The sequence below is a fragment of the Saccopteryx leptura genome, chromosome 6 (assembly GCF_036850995.1).
Source record: "Saccopteryx leptura isolate mSacLep1 chromosome 6, mSacLep1_pri_phased_curated, whole genome shotgun sequence".
In the NCBI taxonomy this organism is placed as follows: domain Eukaryota; kingdom Metazoa; phylum Chordata; class Mammalia; order Chiroptera; family Emballonuridae; genus Saccopteryx; species Saccopteryx leptura.
Genome location: NC_089508.1, coordinates 5,912,708 through 5,928,442, shown reverse-complemented (window position 1 = coordinate 5,928,442; position 15,735 = coordinate 5,912,708). Strand labels below are relative to the sequence as shown.

General features: G+C 57.1%; 2 protein-coding genes across 4 annotated transcripts in view; both read left to right on the top strand.

The window, feature by feature from the left end:
* Positions 1–5,748, top strand: part of HHIPL1 (HHIP like 1) — a 33,987-nt gene extending 28,239 nt beyond the window's left edge. The window contains exons 9-10 of one of the 3 annotated variants that reach the window (XR_010746247.1): positions 811–1,557; positions 5,313–5,748. Coding sequence is in view for 2 of the 3 variants with exons in the window: in XM_066343201.1 (XP_066199298.1) it covers positions 811–1,412 (602 nt within the window). In the remaining variant the exon portion in view is untranslated. Of the gene's footprint in view, positions 1–810; positions 2,451–5,312 lie in introns of those variants that run through there. The other 2 variants (XM_066343202.1, XM_066343201.1) reach the window with 2 other exon arrangements.
* Positions 5,749–8,000: 2,252 nt separating this feature from the next.
* Positions 8,001–15,735, top strand: part of CYP46A1 (cytochrome P450 family 46 subfamily A member 1) — a 37,262-nt gene continuing 29,527 nt past the window's right edge. The window contains exons 1-3 of the mRNA XM_066343335.1: positions 8,001–8,241; positions 14,896–14,976; positions 15,550–15,631. Coding sequence (XP_066199432.1) covers positions 8,120–8,241; positions 14,896–14,976; positions 15,550–15,631 — 285 coding nt within the window. The 5' untranslated portion in view covers positions 8,001–8,119. The remainder of the gene's footprint in view (positions 8,242–14,895; positions 14,977–15,549; positions 15,632–15,735) is intronic.

Below are 15,735 nucleotides of genomic sequence, written 5' to 3'. Positions count from 1 at the left end.
GAATGTGGTGTTTTGGGAAAGTGAGCTTCACTTGGCTTCGGGCCTTGGCTGGTGTTCTGTCCACTCATTCAGCCATTTCTGGCACTTTCGTGAGTAACCTGCACCGTGCAGAATGCTGGAGCCCCAGGAGAAGTCACTTAGTGTCCCAGGCCCGGGGACAGAAGTGTGTGCCGGCCACCATGGGAACCCGGAGCCGTGCAGGATGCGGGCGGTGGGGGCAGTGGTCTCTGAGCAGGGGCTGAGGGTTGATCCCGGAAGGAAGAGGAAGGGGGCACCATGGAGGGGGTGGGAGTGCCTAGGCAGAGGGAGCAGCAAGAGGGGAAGCTTCCCCCTGACCAGAAGGGCCCTGGGCAGCCTAGTTGTCACCCTGCCTGCCTGCCGTGGGCCCTCGATGGTCCTCAGCTTCCCCGTAAACCAAAAGCTGGAACCCGAAGGGGTCACTTGCTTTGAGAAGCTCTCCCAGACACACCTTCTCTTCCACTGAGCTCCTGAGTCCACAGCTGAGGTTCTGTCCCCACCCCCGACTTCCCAAGTTTGGGACTCCCAGGAGGTCAGGTCTGGGGTGCGGAGAGAACCAGCAGCAGACTGGCACAAGGCAGCTGCCAAAGAGTATTTGCAGAATGACCGAAGAAGCACCTTGCACCCAGTTCCAGATTCACGTCCTGTGGGACCAGGGGGATCCCAGAGGCACGTCAGCCTCAGTGTCTGAGTGGAGGATGGAATAAGGACATCTTTCCCTGGGTCTGCATTCTGGGTCAGAGAGCTGGGGTGGCCAGGGTCGCTCTGACCGCAGGCTCTTCCTCTGTGCAGAGTTCATCCGGAAGGCGGAGAGCACCCCGCGGCGGCCCACAGCGCATGCGCCCACCAAGGCGCCCCGCCGCCGCCGCCCCACGGCCCCTCCGCCCGTGCCCACCACGCGCCCGGCCAGGCCCACCACGCACCCGGCTAGGCCCACTCCGCGCCCGGCCAGGCCCACTCCGCGCCCGGCCAGGCCCACCCGGCGGCCCGGGGGCCGGAGGGTCAGCGGGCGGCGGCGAGGCCGGCCGAGCACGGAGAAGCCCGCGCCCTCGAATGGCGCCGTGCGCCTGGTGCGGCCGGTGGGCCTGAGCCCGGGCCGCGGGCGCGTGGAGGTGTTCGCGGGCGGACGTTGGGGCACTGTGTGCGATGACCGCTGGGACTTCAAGGCCGCCACCGTCGTGTGCCGCCAGCTGGGCTTTAAGCACGCCGTGCGGGCCACCAAACGCGCCGAATTCGGCGAGGGCCGCGCGCTGCCCATCCTGCTGGACGACGTGCGCTGCGCAGGTGATGAGAAGACGCTGCTGGAGTGCACGCACGCCGGCCTGGGCACGCACAACTGCAGCCACGAGGAGGACGCTGGCGTCGTGTGCAGCCAAGAGGACCCCGACCTGTAGGGAGCGTGGTCTGCCGACCTGGCTGGCCTCTCCCGGGTCGGAGCCTGGCAGGGCCCTCTGCCTGTGCGCACCTGCTGTGTGCACACGAGTCCGAGGGTCCGTGTGGTGTAGAACGAGGCCCATCTGAACTGTGGACAATCCTGAGGTACGCGCAGTGTTCTCTGCACGTCCTTCCTCGTGTCCCAGGCTGGGAAGCCACACCCTGTGTCGGGGCCTGGGGCCCTGTGGGCATGTGGTCCGGGCAGGAGGCGTTCTTTATTACCTCTGAGCAGCAGCAGGAACATTCTGGCCTTGGAACCCTGAGCACTGCGGGCGGCTGCCCTTTGGGGACAGACAGGGCCCCTGGCTGTGTTAACAGAGGCACAGCCAGTGGACTGGTGCGTGGGACCAGGCCCGCCCTGCCCATGGCAGGAGCAGAAGGCCCTGGACCAGCTGACGGATGTGTGGCTTAAGGAATGTGGCCCAAAGAACATGGCCCAGTGGCCCAGCAGTCCGAGGGGCTGAAGAGAACAGGAAGGCATCCAGTGGGACCAAGAGAAGCCATTAGGCTGATGGGCCCAGGGTGACCCATGGACCATGGCTGCCGGACAGGGCCAGGCTCCCTGGAAGGAGGCTAGTGCCTGGGAGAGCTAGCTGGCTGGGTGGGGGCACTGGCTGACCTCTGGAAGAAGCCTCTGGTCCTCTCGGACCTCGTCATTATGGGCCCATGTGGTTGCTCTGGAGGTGGGCTGTTGGGACGCCCAACCCTAAGGCCTAAGGCCTGACTCGAACCTGCTCCTCAGCACAGGAGTCACCCAGCCACTCCCAGCACCCAGGCCCTCGTGAGTGGGGGACTTCAGGTTTCTCCATTTTCAAGGCTGTGTCGGGGTCTCTGGGGCCACCTGTGTCATCTCCAAACCAGCCACGCCCAGTGAAATCCCAGGGAGCCCTCCCATTCCATCAGCCCCACCCTGGGGCTGCCCGGGGGGCCGTGGGCCCAGTGAGACTACTGATGCTTTGTCACCCAGGGCTGTGCCAACAATGTGACTGTTTACAACCGCTCCCTGCCTCTCCTCTCTGACCCACGCCTGCCCTGGAGCTGGGGTTTGGGGTGGGGGCTGGGTCTGTAGCCTCCCTCTGCTCACAAGCAGACTTTCTGCCCACTGAGGGCTTTGGCCCGGGCTCATGCCAGGCCTGTGGAAGGGCATCAAGTATGGCTGGGCTCAGCCTGTGCTGGGGGGCAGGGACAGCGTGCAGGTGGTCTCTGGGCAGTGAGGGGCTGTGAGGGCTCCCGCTGGGGGAGCCCAGCCTGGCCTGTGCTATTCTCAGAGAGGACAGGCACTAGGGGTCGTGTGGTGGCTGGACCGGGGAATCGGCTCCAGGGAGCTCGGCTCACGGTGAGTATGGAGTCCCAGTAGCAGGAGAAAGTGCAGGCTCACCCTCTCCGACCGGACTCTTCCTACCTAGGCCCTGAGGAGGGGGCCCCGGGCCCTTGCAGCCTGTCTGGCCTTGTTGAGCTCCTCACAGAAACCTCCGTTAGTGCGGCCACAGCATGTGGCCTACGTGCTGGGCCCCTTGTGAGACTACACAGCATGCAGGACCTCATTGTCTCCGGGACAGCCTCCTCCCCTTTTACAGATGGGGAACTAAGGTGCCCAGAGGTTAAACGTCTTAATAGAGGGCATCCAGTGGGGGAGGGGAGAAACCAAACTTGAACACAAGCAGCCTCGCCCTGGGGCCTGCTGGCACCCCCAAGAAAGCGTTGCTGTGCCTGAGAAGGGTGCCCCTGTGGGCTGCCAGTCTGGCTTGGAACAGCTGATGGAGTCCCCTGGGTATGCCTCCTGCCCAGGGGGTGGCACTGTGTCCTCCCAGAGCAGTCCAGGGGCAGCTGTCGGGGCACCTTCCTGGGATGCAGGAAAATTCTGATCAGTGTTAGGGAGCCAGGAGGCCCACTGTCTATCCAGGCCAAACTCCTGACTGTGCAGATGGAACAGTCCGAGCAGGCGGTCAGGGCCTGCGGCCGTGAGGGGCTGGGCCGAGACTAGAACCCGGGGAAGGTGGGGTGGCCGTCAGGGCAGGCAGCACCATGGCCTGCCCATCGGGGTGCGGGGAGCCTGCGCTGTTGGTCCCTCTGGCCCGGAGTCGGAGGGTGGGTCGCAGCAGCCTCTGCCTTCTCTTCCTGGGCTCCCCCATGCCCCTCCCCACACCTGAGCTCCCCCCTTCATTCAAGGCCTGGAGGCCGTGATGCCACAAGGCGGGCCCTGGGAGGTGGGGTGGAAGTGATAGGGGGCTTCTCGGCACCAGTGTGGTGGAGAAGAGTGGTCCAGACTTCGGCTGGAGCTCTGGGCATCACTGCTGCTGTTGGGGGGCCTAGGGAGTCCGGGCTTCTCCGCTCCTCTGAGCAGCGCCGGCCTCCGCCCACTAGTCCTCGGGCAGGGTGCTCTCCGTCCCCAGACTCCAACAGGGCTTGGGCTGCGGCCTGACTCCCTAGAGCAGGGATTGGGAATTTATGGCTCGTGAGCCAGATGTGGCTCTTTTGATGGCTGCATCTGGCTCGCAGACAAATCTTTAATACAAAAAATAATAACGCTAAAAATATAAAACATTCTCATGTATTACAATCCATTCATTTCCTACAGCTCCTGTTCATGGTTGCGGGAGGCTGGAGCCAATCAGAGCTGTCCTCCGGGACAACACCAAATTTTTATTGGATAATGCGTAATGTACACGGGTCATTGTATAGCTCTCATGGAATTATATTTTAAAATATGTGGTGTTTATGGCTCTCTCAGCCAAAAAGGTTCCCGTCCCCTGCCCTAGAGCAGCGGTTCTCAACCTGTGGGTCGCGACCCCGGCGGGGGTTGAACGACCAAAACACAGGGGTCGCCTAAAGCCATCGGAAATACACTGCTTCTTTCACTCCATTGCCTGGGCCAAGAAGCGTTCACAAGTGACTGTTCCCAGGGACTTCCATCCTGCCTTCGAGTCCCTGAGGGCCTCTGAGGATGGGGTAGAGTCCGGGACATGGCTCCCCCTGCTCCATCCAGACCTCTGTCCTCACATGCTCTGATCCAGTCTCCACGCAGCAGCCTGAGTAGCCTCTCAGAACCTGACCCCCAGAGGGGCAGCCTCTGCCCGGCTTCACCCAGCTTAGTTTTGGGGCCCAGCGCCTCAGCGCTGTCCCAGGTGTGCCCCAGTCCCAGGTGTGGCCCAGCACCCAGTTCTGCACCTGTGGAGTCAGCCTTAGGTAACAACTCCCCAGATTCCCGACTGGGCTTCACTTGCTCCTTATTTACCTGCAACCCTTTGGCAAACCCCAGCTGGGCCAGGGCCCTGGGTAGCCACCTTTCTCCTCTGACACTAGGGAAGGCCCTTTGTTCCTGGAAGGTGGGACAGCTGTAGCCAGTGGCTGAAGACCAGCAAACTAGTGGACAACCTTCAGTTCCCTAAAGCAGATGTTTGCGAGGCTAGAGATTGGGGATCCAGCCTTGGCCGTGTGACCTGGGGGGGTGTCATTTACCCTCTCTGAGCCTCATTGGAACACAGAGGTAATCAGCAGGATTATTGGGAAAAAAATGAGGTAACATTTGCAAATATGTTCAGCTCATTCCAGGTTGCTTCCTGGACAGAAGGCTCAATACCAGGCTGGTGGTGTCCCTGCTGCAAACTGCACAACGGGGTGGGGAGGGCTATGCCACATGGAGGGACCACAGCAGAATGACCTGGGACAAATCTGCAACATGGGAGGAAGATGGGCCTCCCATGCTCACATGTACAACCTGTGCCTTTTGGTGGGGACATTGCTATGAACGAGCACTCACGGAGCACTTACTATATGGCGGGTTTGTCAGGTGGGCAGGCTCATCGGATCTGCACAATTGCCCCAAAGGCAACCTTGCCATCACCACCCCTCTTTTCCAGATAAGGAGACGGACCCCCGAGGTGGCTATGTAACTGGTTCCACGTTCAGAGGGCGAGGCAGCTTTGAACCAAGCCCCCCTTCCCGGAGTTTGATCCTTCTCCCTCCCTCGGCTACTTGTCTCCTGCCAGGCCACGAGGGAGGACAGCCACTTCAGATTCACCTCTTCTGCCTGCGTCTCCCTCCACAGTTCCTGCTGGGAAACGACTTTCTGAATGGCATCGTCTGTACCTGTGATTCTCAAATTTAAGCAGAATCACCTGCAGAGCTGGTTAAAACACAGTCACTGGGCCCTCAGTCTTCTCATTAGAGTGTTTGACTCAGTAAGTCCTGGTGGGGCTGAGAATTTGCACTGTGACACCAGGTGATGCCCGTGTACCGGCTTAGGGCCACACTCAGAACCATGGTCTATGCTGATGCTGCCCAACAGAAATGGAATATGAGCCACACATAGGTCATTTCAAACTTTCCTGGTAGCCCTGTTATAACTGAAAAGAAACAGGTGACGTTAATTTTAATATTTTATTTCACAAAACATTATTTTAATAGGAAACCGATATAAAAATATCAATGAGATTTGCTCATCGACGTGATCCGGTATGTATTTTACACACAGAGCACATTTCCATTTGGACTAGCCACACTTCAAGTGCTTGATAGTCACGTGTGACCAGTAGGTACCACATTGCTTACCTAGGTTTGTACAGGTCTTCCCAGGGAAGAGCCAGGGGGCTGGCCACGTGCTTCCCAGCAGCGTCCTCTGCTGGTGGCTCACAGTGCTGCCAGCCCAGGAAAAGGCCTCCCCAAGCCTTGAGATGTGCGGGTTCATTATCACCCTACGCCTGTGCTATCACAGGGGAGCGGGGAGGATCAGATGTGTTGGCCAGGGGGAGGGAACACAGGTGACTCGCCCCAGGCAGGGATAGGAGTGCTGTGTTGACAGAAATGCCAGGTTGAACCATGGTCACGTTGAGCCACACAGATCACTGGTGTTCTTGACCTCCTACGCACCAGAGAATATCAACGAATGTCCAGTCCTCTCATTAGCTCTAGCTGGACAGGCTCCTGCTCACCATTGTGTCCTGAGGCGGTCCCATGCTGGCCTCCTGTGGGGCCCAGAATGTGGCCAGAGTAGTTCAAGACCTGGCCCTGCCCTCCTTGCCCTCAAAGAAGAATAGTCCTCCCTTCAAATCGCTTCAAAGAACATTTGACCTTTTAAATTGACTGTGACCCTTGGAGCTTTCACAGCCCAGTAGGGGCTGTGACCTCCCCATCTCCCTCACCAGAGGTATCCTGTGCGCACCTGCAGCTGCTTCTCGCTGCCACAAGGGGGCGCGGTGGCAAGCCACCGTAGACCTACCTAGAGAGGTCGGTCGTTCCACATTTTCACGCTCGGGGAACGCCTTGGCTGGCGACCCCGGGGCAGAAATACTATCTCCTCTTTGTTAAGCCCAGATCTTAAAGCTTGGCCCTCTCGTCAAGCCCCTCCCCCCCCCATACTCATGTTTCTGATGGGGACTGTCCTTTGGCTGTACTTGGGAAGGGGGTACATAGGCTTTCTCTGTTTTCCAGTCACCAAACCTCTCCTGGACTGGTCCACGAGTGGGCAGGGACATGTCCTCTTCTCAGAAACTCAGAACATCTATTTTTGGGTGCCCCCATCCCAGACCAGAGGTTCTTAATCTGGACTAGGGGTCGACACACCTGGCCCTTCTGATCCACTGCCTTCACTCTGGAAGCACCTGAGTGTATAATTGGGAACTTAAAAAGCCCAGAGCTGGCCTCTTCTCTCATATCTGGACCTATGGGTACGGAGAAGCAGGTTATAAAAGGGAGGGAAATCTTGGTCATTATGGTTCAAGAATACCCTTTGGCCATGCCGATCACATTTCTCACTTTCCCTTGAGGGCAACCTTCCGTACACAGATTTTCGCCCACTGTAACTTCAGCTCCTTTGGACCCCCGTTCACGACTTCGACGCGGCTTCCCTGGACCTGGGAGGTTCTAGAAGCGCCCAAGACTCTGGGAGAGAGAAGCCTTGGGTCCAGTCATGCGCTCTTCATTCGCAGACACAGGTCTTTCTGTGTCCCCGTGGTACTGCTCCGTGAGCCATGGGAGGCCGAGGGTGCTTGGTGTGGACAGGCGGGCAGGGGGAATCAAGGATTGGGGATTCCAGGAAGAGGGCTGGGAACAGTTGGCGTACTACAGAAATTTGGAGGCTGGCATGGGGTTTCTAGGAAGGTTTTAGGAAAAATAGAAGGGACCTAGGACCGCGCGCGGATAAACGCTATTTAGAGGCGCCAAAGAGGGCGGAACCAGCCACCCGGAGTTAGCGCCGCTGACAGATAGCAAGCAAGGAAGAATCAGGGTTGCCAGGGACAACGCGTTCTGGGTGGAGCTTCTTTTGGGGTAAAGCTTAAGGGCTGAGGGCGGAACCTGGGGAGGCGGGGGAGGGGCGGGGCATTGGGGCGGGGTCTGAGCCAGAGTGGAGTTGTGATTGGCGGAGACCACATGTTCTGGGCAAGGCGTGGACTGGGGCCCTATTGGGTTGAGGCGGAGCTTCAGGAGGGGCGGGGCAGAGCGGAGGCGGGCCCCGAGAGTGGGGCCGGAGGCGGAGACGTGGTTGGCGGGGATGGAGCGCCCTGGGAGGGGTCGGAGCCGGCGGGGGCGGAGCCGAGAGGTGGGGGCGGTGCTGGGTCGCGCCGGGCCTGGGGCCGAGGCGGCGCACGGCGCTGACAGCTGAGTCGGCTCGCGGCCTCCCGCCCCCTCGGTGCCCGGCCCTGACCCCGGCCTGGTCTGCCCGGGAGCCATGAGCCCCGGGCTGCTGCTGCTGCTCGGCAGCGCCGTCCTGGTCGCCTTCGGCCTCTGCTGCACCTTCGTGCACCGCGCTCGCAGCCGCTACGAGCACATCCCCGGGCCGCCGCGGCCCAGGTGAGCGGGGGGTGGGGGCGGGGGCCTGGATGGGGCGCTCGAATGGAGGGTCGGGGGGGCCGCATCCAAACCGGAGTCGGGGTCGGGGGTCCAGCCTTGCCATTGCGCGCGGCGGCTTGGAGACGGCGACGGGGAGAGGGGCGCTAACTATTCTTAGTAACAAATTACTCACAGTCGCCGCAGCTGCTAAGCGCCCACCGCACTTGGCTGGGCCCCACAAACGTGATGGCAGCGACAACCCTGTTAGGTAGGCGCTATTGTTACCCCATCGTTCAGACGAGGAGACTGAGGCGCGCAGAGGCAAAGTCACCTGCCCAAGGTCACACCATCGGTAAGCCTAGATTTAAACCCAGGTCAGCCTGGCTCTAAAGTGAGCGCTCTTAACTTTGGGGACTTGGACGGGGTCACTCAAGCTGGGTTGGAACACACTGTACTTTGGTCACATTCCCCTTTGTATTTCTGTCCTGGTATATCCTGTTTGTCTTCTCCCTTAGTACTTCCATTCCATCCTTGGCCCCATCCCCCCCAACGTACCTCCCCCCTCCACCAGAAGCTTACCTACTGAAGCTTAAGTCAAATGTGTCGTTTCTCTGCTCCAAAGGCTTCCCATCACTGTAGAACCAAATCTAATTCTAAATTAAGTCCACTCCGTGGCCAGCAAAGGCCCCGCTGAGCTGTCAGAACCTGCTCTTCCCCCTGGCTTACTCCCTGCGGCCCCAGTCAGCCTGCACCCCCTCTCCCAGCTGATTCCCTTCTTGCCAGCTCCCCCATCCACCCTGTGTCAAGTCCACAGAGCCCCAAACTGCTCACGGGGCCATTTCTGTGAAATTACCCTCTGTTCACCTGTTGACTGGCTGTTCACCTGTTGACTGTCTTCCCCTTTAGAATGTGAGCCCCGGAAGGGCATGGATGCTGTGTTGCTACGTATTTATCCCCGGCACCTGGCACATCACGATGCTCAATAAATATTTGTTGAATGAATGAATAAACAGTGGTATTAGACACACTTTTTAAAAACTCAAGACCTGAACATTCTGCAGGTTACCCATCTCCAACACAAGCCAGATGCCCTGGTGTTAGAAGCCTGAACTCCTGTTTGGTGAGTTTGGGAAAGATCTCTGTGGCTGGTGACATAGGAAAGCAACTGCTTCTTCCTGCTGCCTTTCTGTCCTCCCAGGTGCCCTCTCCCACCCGAGGGTCTTCCTGACCCTTTTTCCCTTTTGAAGCAACTCTTCCTTTCTTCTTTCTTTCTTTTCTTTTTTTTTTTTTGTTTTTTGTTAGAATTTACTGATTTTAGAGAGAGGAGAGGGAGAGAAAGGCAGTGGGGAAGGCCATGAAGCATCAGTTCGTAGCTGCTTGTTGTAGGTGCCTTGACCAGGCAAGCCCAGGCTTTCAAAGCGGCGACCTCCGTGTTCCAGGTTGACGCTTTGTCCACTGCGCCACCATGGTCGCAGCTCTGTCTTTCATTCCATCTAGATCAGGGGTCTCAAACTCAACTCAGCATGTGGGCCGCAGAGCAAGATCACAGCCGTTCGGCAAATACAAGTAGGCCCCTAGGCTTACTTAATTTTATCCAAAATATTTTGAACTTCATGGATTAGTCTGCGGGCCGCACAAAATTGTTCGGCGGGCCGCGAGTTTGAGACCCCTGATCTAGATGGTTCTTCCCGCAGCCTTCCAGGCTCGGCTTAAATACTAACTCCTCAGGGAGGTCGCACCTGCTCCCACCCTTGAATATATTATGTTCATTTTAGAAACTCTAAGTGAACCTAATGGCAACTGGGTAATTAATGATCTGTGCAACCTCTTGTTAAGTGTCTGCCTCTCCCATAGGCCTGTGTCTGTCTCGTTTGCTGCCGTGTCCCCCACATCTAGCACAGCAGTGCCTGGTCCATGCATAGGAGACACTCAATAAACAAGTGATTCAAGGTGGCTGGTGGAAGTCTCCTGCAAGTTCTGTTAGGTACACTGTCATACACTGTCACCCTTTCAAGTTTTCAAATCATTTGTTCTGATTGGTCTCATTATGGTTTAGCCTTCTCTGAAACCCATGTGCTTCAAGCACGACATACCCAGACAATCTCTGTGTCTTGAAAAGGCAGGACTTAAGTCAAGTCCCCTCTGTCTTTCTTCCAATAGTTTCTTTCTGTAATTGCATTTTAAAAATAAAATGCTGCATGTCGTATAACTTAGCCTTCTAAACTTGCCCATCACTAGTATTTCATCGCCCCTATAAGAAACCCCACACACAGGAGCTGTCACTCATCCCACCCCTACCCTATCCCCAGCCCTAGGGATTCACTTGTCTACTTTCTGACTCTATTGATTTGCCTGTTCTGGGCATTTCATATACATGGAACCATATACTATGTGGCCTTTTGTGTCTGGTTTCTTGCACTTAGCGTGTTTTCAAGGGTCATCTAGGGAGGAGCATGTGTCTGCCTTTCTTTCCTTTTAGGCCTGAATTCTCCTGCAAATCTTATCCCACAGACTCTACATGTGACCCACAGGTGTTTATGTGGGTGGGCAGAGGAGTGGGAGGAGACTGAGTGTAATTATGGTTGGGCTTTTTGTTCTAAGGAGGGGAACAGCTCTCCTTAGATTTTGATTAGTGGCCAAATATAAAACCACACTACATGAAAGTTCTGAAATCTCTTCTAACACAAATCAGATGCTTTGGCATTCAAAGCCTGGATCCCTACCCCAAGATTGGCAATACCATAGTTGACAAGAAATCAATGTATAGAGTCTCCAGTAGTGGCATTTGCCCCTTGATGCCTCATGGCTTTTCCAGCTCACAGGCAAGGACCCCTCTACCCTGCAAAGAGGCAGCTGCTTTGCTCCTGCACCCAAACCCTTTATCTGCTTTATTCTGCAGGAGTACCAGAATGCCCTCTCCTCCAGGTTGCCCTCCTTGACTGCCCCACCTCTGTGTTCTTTTTTTTTTTTTTTTTACAGAGGCAGAGATAGACAGGGACAGACAGACAGGAACAGAGAGAGATGAGAAGCATCAATCATTAGTTTCTCGTTGCGCGTTGCGACTTCTTAGTTGTTCATTGATTGCTTTCTCATATGTGCCTTGACCGTGGGCCTTCAGCAGACCGAGAAACCCCTTGCTGGAGCCAGTGACCTTGGTCTAAGCCGGTGAGCTTTTTTTTTGCTCAAACCAGATGAGCCCCGCACTCAAACTGGCGACCTTGGGTCTCGAACCTGGATCCTTCCGCATCCCAGTCCAACGTTCTATCCACTGTACCACCGCCTGGTCAGGCTCTGTGTTCTTATTACAAACAATATCCTACTGTACCAACCCATGTAACGGCTGAAAACTTAGGCCCCCATATTCAGATCCCACACGTACTTGTAGCTTCTTTATTTCTCTGTCTCTGCTCTAAATGTTCTCACCAGCCCCTGCTCTCCTGGTAGTGTCGGTGAATGTAAATTTGATCATGTAAAGTCTCTTCCTTCCAGTGTTTGTTTATTTTGCAATAAGTTTTTCAAGTTTGGCTCCTGGGCAATGCTGGTTCTCTCCTCCCACTCCCACTTGCCAAGTTGCTGGGGGCGAGTGCTGTTTAACAAATTGCCAGTGGCTCCTGGTGATGGTGGAGACCCACTGCTGGACTTCGGGTGCCCAGCTGAGCACTCCCCACCCGATCCCTCTGGCAGGAGGCACAGCTGTGTCCCCTTACCCTCACTCCTAGGCAGCAGCGCACCCCTTCCTCCCTCGGGGCGCTCTCACAGTGAGCTCTCCTGATGACCTCTGCTCCAGGGACTGTCCATGGTTTTCTCTGCCCACAGGGAACTCTGGGTCCCCACTGTGCCCATCCCAGTATAGGGAGCTGGATGTGCTGAGGACTAGCCAGGAGGGGTTTTAGTCCTTTTTCCCTTTCCTGGGCTGCCCTGCCACTTCCAGTCCCCAGGGGCACACCAGGTGGGCTTCTCCCTGCCCCCCTCCCAGTCGCAGTGTTCTACCATGCCCTCCTTCTATCATCCCTTACCAGCTTATTTCTGACCATGGCTTCTGGCCCTGCCTTTGCCTCCCCAGCGCCCCCTTCAGGGGCTGGAGGGATAGGGCTTTCGTTCCCTTTCTTGCCTGGCTGTGGAGACCTCGCCACTCGGTGCCCCTGTGGTTCTCCAGGTGTTACTCACCTTCCTGCGCAGGGGGCGTGGCCCCAGCGGTTAGCGCGGAGGCTCTCAGATTGGCCTGGGAGGCTGGGGAGCTTACAGACTCTGTTCTCACTCAGGTGACTCAAAACAGGACATTTATCCTGAAAATGAGCAGCTTTGCAGAGTGACCACGGATACTAGATTATTCTGGAAATACAGCCCGTGGTGTGTGATGTCCACGGCCCGTCCTTCTGCAGGTGGGGCGCTCTGAGTTCAAGGCCTCAGCTCCAGCCAGCGGGCCTCGCCGCCGCCCTGCTCTTCCTCCCGCTTCGCTTCGGCGCGCCCCCTCTCCTGCCTTCCTGCCGGCTGCAATCCCACACGCCCTCCGCCCCCTCCTTCCGCACTCTCAGCCTTTCTTCTTGCCTCCTTCTTCCCCGAGCCTGCGGAGCAGCTGAGAACTTCCTTTCAGGGCCCTGCCTTCACGGCCGCCCCCTTGCCGGTACCCGGTACCCGGCGCTCGCTGGCCCCTTCCCGCTGGGACCAGGAGCTCCTGGCCACGACCAGCTGCCCCCGCTGCTCCTTCTCCTGTGTCATCCGTTTTCCTTCTCTTCTGCATCCTTCCCAGTTTTATATAATGTGCTGTTAACAACCAGTCCTTTCCTTCTCCACCTCATTGCCTCCAAGGGCGGCCCTGTCCCCGCACCCCCACTGCAGCCCCCGAGAAGGCTCCCTGTCTTCGGGGCCCTGTTCCTCCCTCCTCCTCTCTCTTGAATCCACCACTCCATCGGGCTGTGGTCCCCACCTCTCCGCCGAGCCTGCCCTGGTCAAGGTCCCGTGACCTGTGTGGGGCCGGCCCAGGTCAGCGCTGGGTCCCCCATCTTGCCTGGGCCCTCAGCAGCCTGGGGCAGACTGACGCCTCCTTCCAACTCGAAGCTTCTCTTTGAAGCACTCAATCCCCTTTCTCTGGCTCTCCTCGTGTCCCCTGCTCAGTCTCCTTGGCAGCTTGTCCCTTTGCTACCTCTCCTTAGGGGGAATGTGGGACACTGTGGGACACAGGCCACAGTGCTGCCCCCTGAGGTGGAGGGCGCAGGGTCACTGATGGACCCAGGGCTGCTCTGGGGGGTGTTGAGCTGGAGCTTCTGGCCTGCCCCTCCTGTAGGCAGAGCCCAAGAGCAAGCAGTCTCAGGCCTGTCCTTTGGAAGCCTGACCACCTGTGTGGACATGGACAGGGGGTGGACAACAGGGTCTGCTGCCCCAACAACCCCTTCTCAGTCCTGCTCATCTTAGCAAATGGCAGCTCTGTCCCTCCTCCCAGTGGCCCAGGGTCATCCTTGACACCCATCCCACTCAGCACATCCAAACGGTCAGCAAGTGCCGTTGGCTTCGTCTTCAATGTACATTCAGAATCGACCTCTTCCCGCCTCCACCAGTCCGGGCCCTCAGCACCTCAGCCCTTCGCTGGGGCCTCACTTCCACCCCTGAGCCGTCCTTGCCCCCTTTACTCTCAGCGCTGCAGCAGCAAAAACGATATGTTTAAAACCCAAGTCAGAGCCCGTCTCTGCTCTGCTTGAGACCCACCAGTAGCCCCCACTTCACCCAGGGCAAAGCCACAGTGTGGACACCAGCCCACAAGGCCCATCCATATGTGCCCCACCTTGGTGACCCCCCACCCCACCCGCAGTTCCCTGAAGCACTCTGCTCTAGCCACACTGTCTTCCTTGAACTTACCAAGCACATTTCCCACCTCAGGACCTTTGCACCCACCACTCCCTTTGCCTCAACTGCTTTTCCCCCAGATACCTGCTCGCCAGGTCCCTCACTTCTTTACAGCTCATGTGACACCTTCATGGAGGGCTGGTCCCTGACCTGCCTGTATAAAATGGCCACCCCCACATCCATCCCCGCTCTCCTTACCCCCCACTCTCATCATCATATTTACTTCCTTACTCCTTTATCCACTCTGCCTTTCCCGGGAGAGTGAGTTCAATTGCAGCTTTGTTGTCTGGACACTATAGTAAGTGAGCTCAACTGGAACAGAGTCGCAGAGGAGACAGAAAGCCATGAGTGAGTCCCTTGGAACGTACCTCAAGGTGACACCAAAAGGCTTGTTCACAATTTGGTGATCACACTGCAGACTTGGTGTGACCCAACCATCCCCTAGTGATAAGGACTATGGGGCACCCTGGCACCAGCCAGGTGGTGTGGGGAGCTCAGATGGTGTGAGGCTTAGCATGGCACCCAGCATGTGGGAAGTGTTCAGTGGATGTCTCACGGTAACGCCACACAGTGTTACTGAGTGCCAGCCCCTGACCTCCGCACCAGGGAGATGGTTTTACTTCTCTTCATCTCCTCTCCAGGGAGGCCTCTGGAGCCAGTCAGACACAGGTTCGCGTCGTGCCTGGTGACCCTGAGCCAGTGCCATACCTCCTCGTGCCTCAGTCCTCCCATCTGTGAAGTGGGTGTAACAACGCTGATGTCACAGGGCCCTGTGGGGAAGGGAACACTTTAATGGTGGCTTTCGGTGATCTTAATGTTTCCCATTTCTTCTAGTTTCCTTCTAGGACACCTTCCCTACTTTTGGAAAAAGGATGAAGTTTGTGGCCGCGTGCTGCAAGATGTGTTTTTGGATTGGTGGGTCCTAACTTGTCATTTGTTGCCCTTTTTCCAGGCCAGGTCCCCCATGCTTAGCCCCCCTCCCCCACCCAGCATGCACACTCCCCCACTCCTCTGCCCAGGTCACCCCCAACCCACCAGGGCCTCTCCTGAGTGGAGAGGCCCACCAGGCTGGTTCAAAAGGCAACTCTGCCATTTGCCAACCCCGTGACCTTAGACCAGCCATCAAAGCTCTTGGAACCTCAGTTTTCTCATCTGTAACCAGGGTGTGGGGTGTGAATGAGGAAAGAATCATTGTTTGGCGTGCTGTTTATCCTTTTCAAAGTATTTTCAAAGACATGACATTGTTTGATTCCCAGTACAACCTTTGGGACAAAAGAGGAGTATAGCAACCCCATTTCATGGATGTGAAAACTGAGGCCCAATGGGGTACGTGACTCAGTAGCGAGTCAGCCCCAGGGCAGAGCCTGGGCCCCAAGATGGTGAGTTCCTTCCTGGGATGGGATACCTTGTTTTTCCTGCTGGGCCTGGGGTGGTGATATTCATGTCTCCGGTAGTTGACAGCTTCCTCTGGGTCACTTTGGTTTCCAGGGCTAAGAAGTATGGGCCTGTCGTGCGGGTCAATGTCTTCCATAAAACCTCGGTCATTGTCACAAGCCCCGAATCAGTCAAGGTAGGAAGCAGAAGTGGTTTCCATGGGGCTGGGTCTTCCCCTGCCCTTGGTTGGGTGTGTAAAACTTGGCCCTGGGAACTGGGAGAACTGTCCCAGAGTCACAT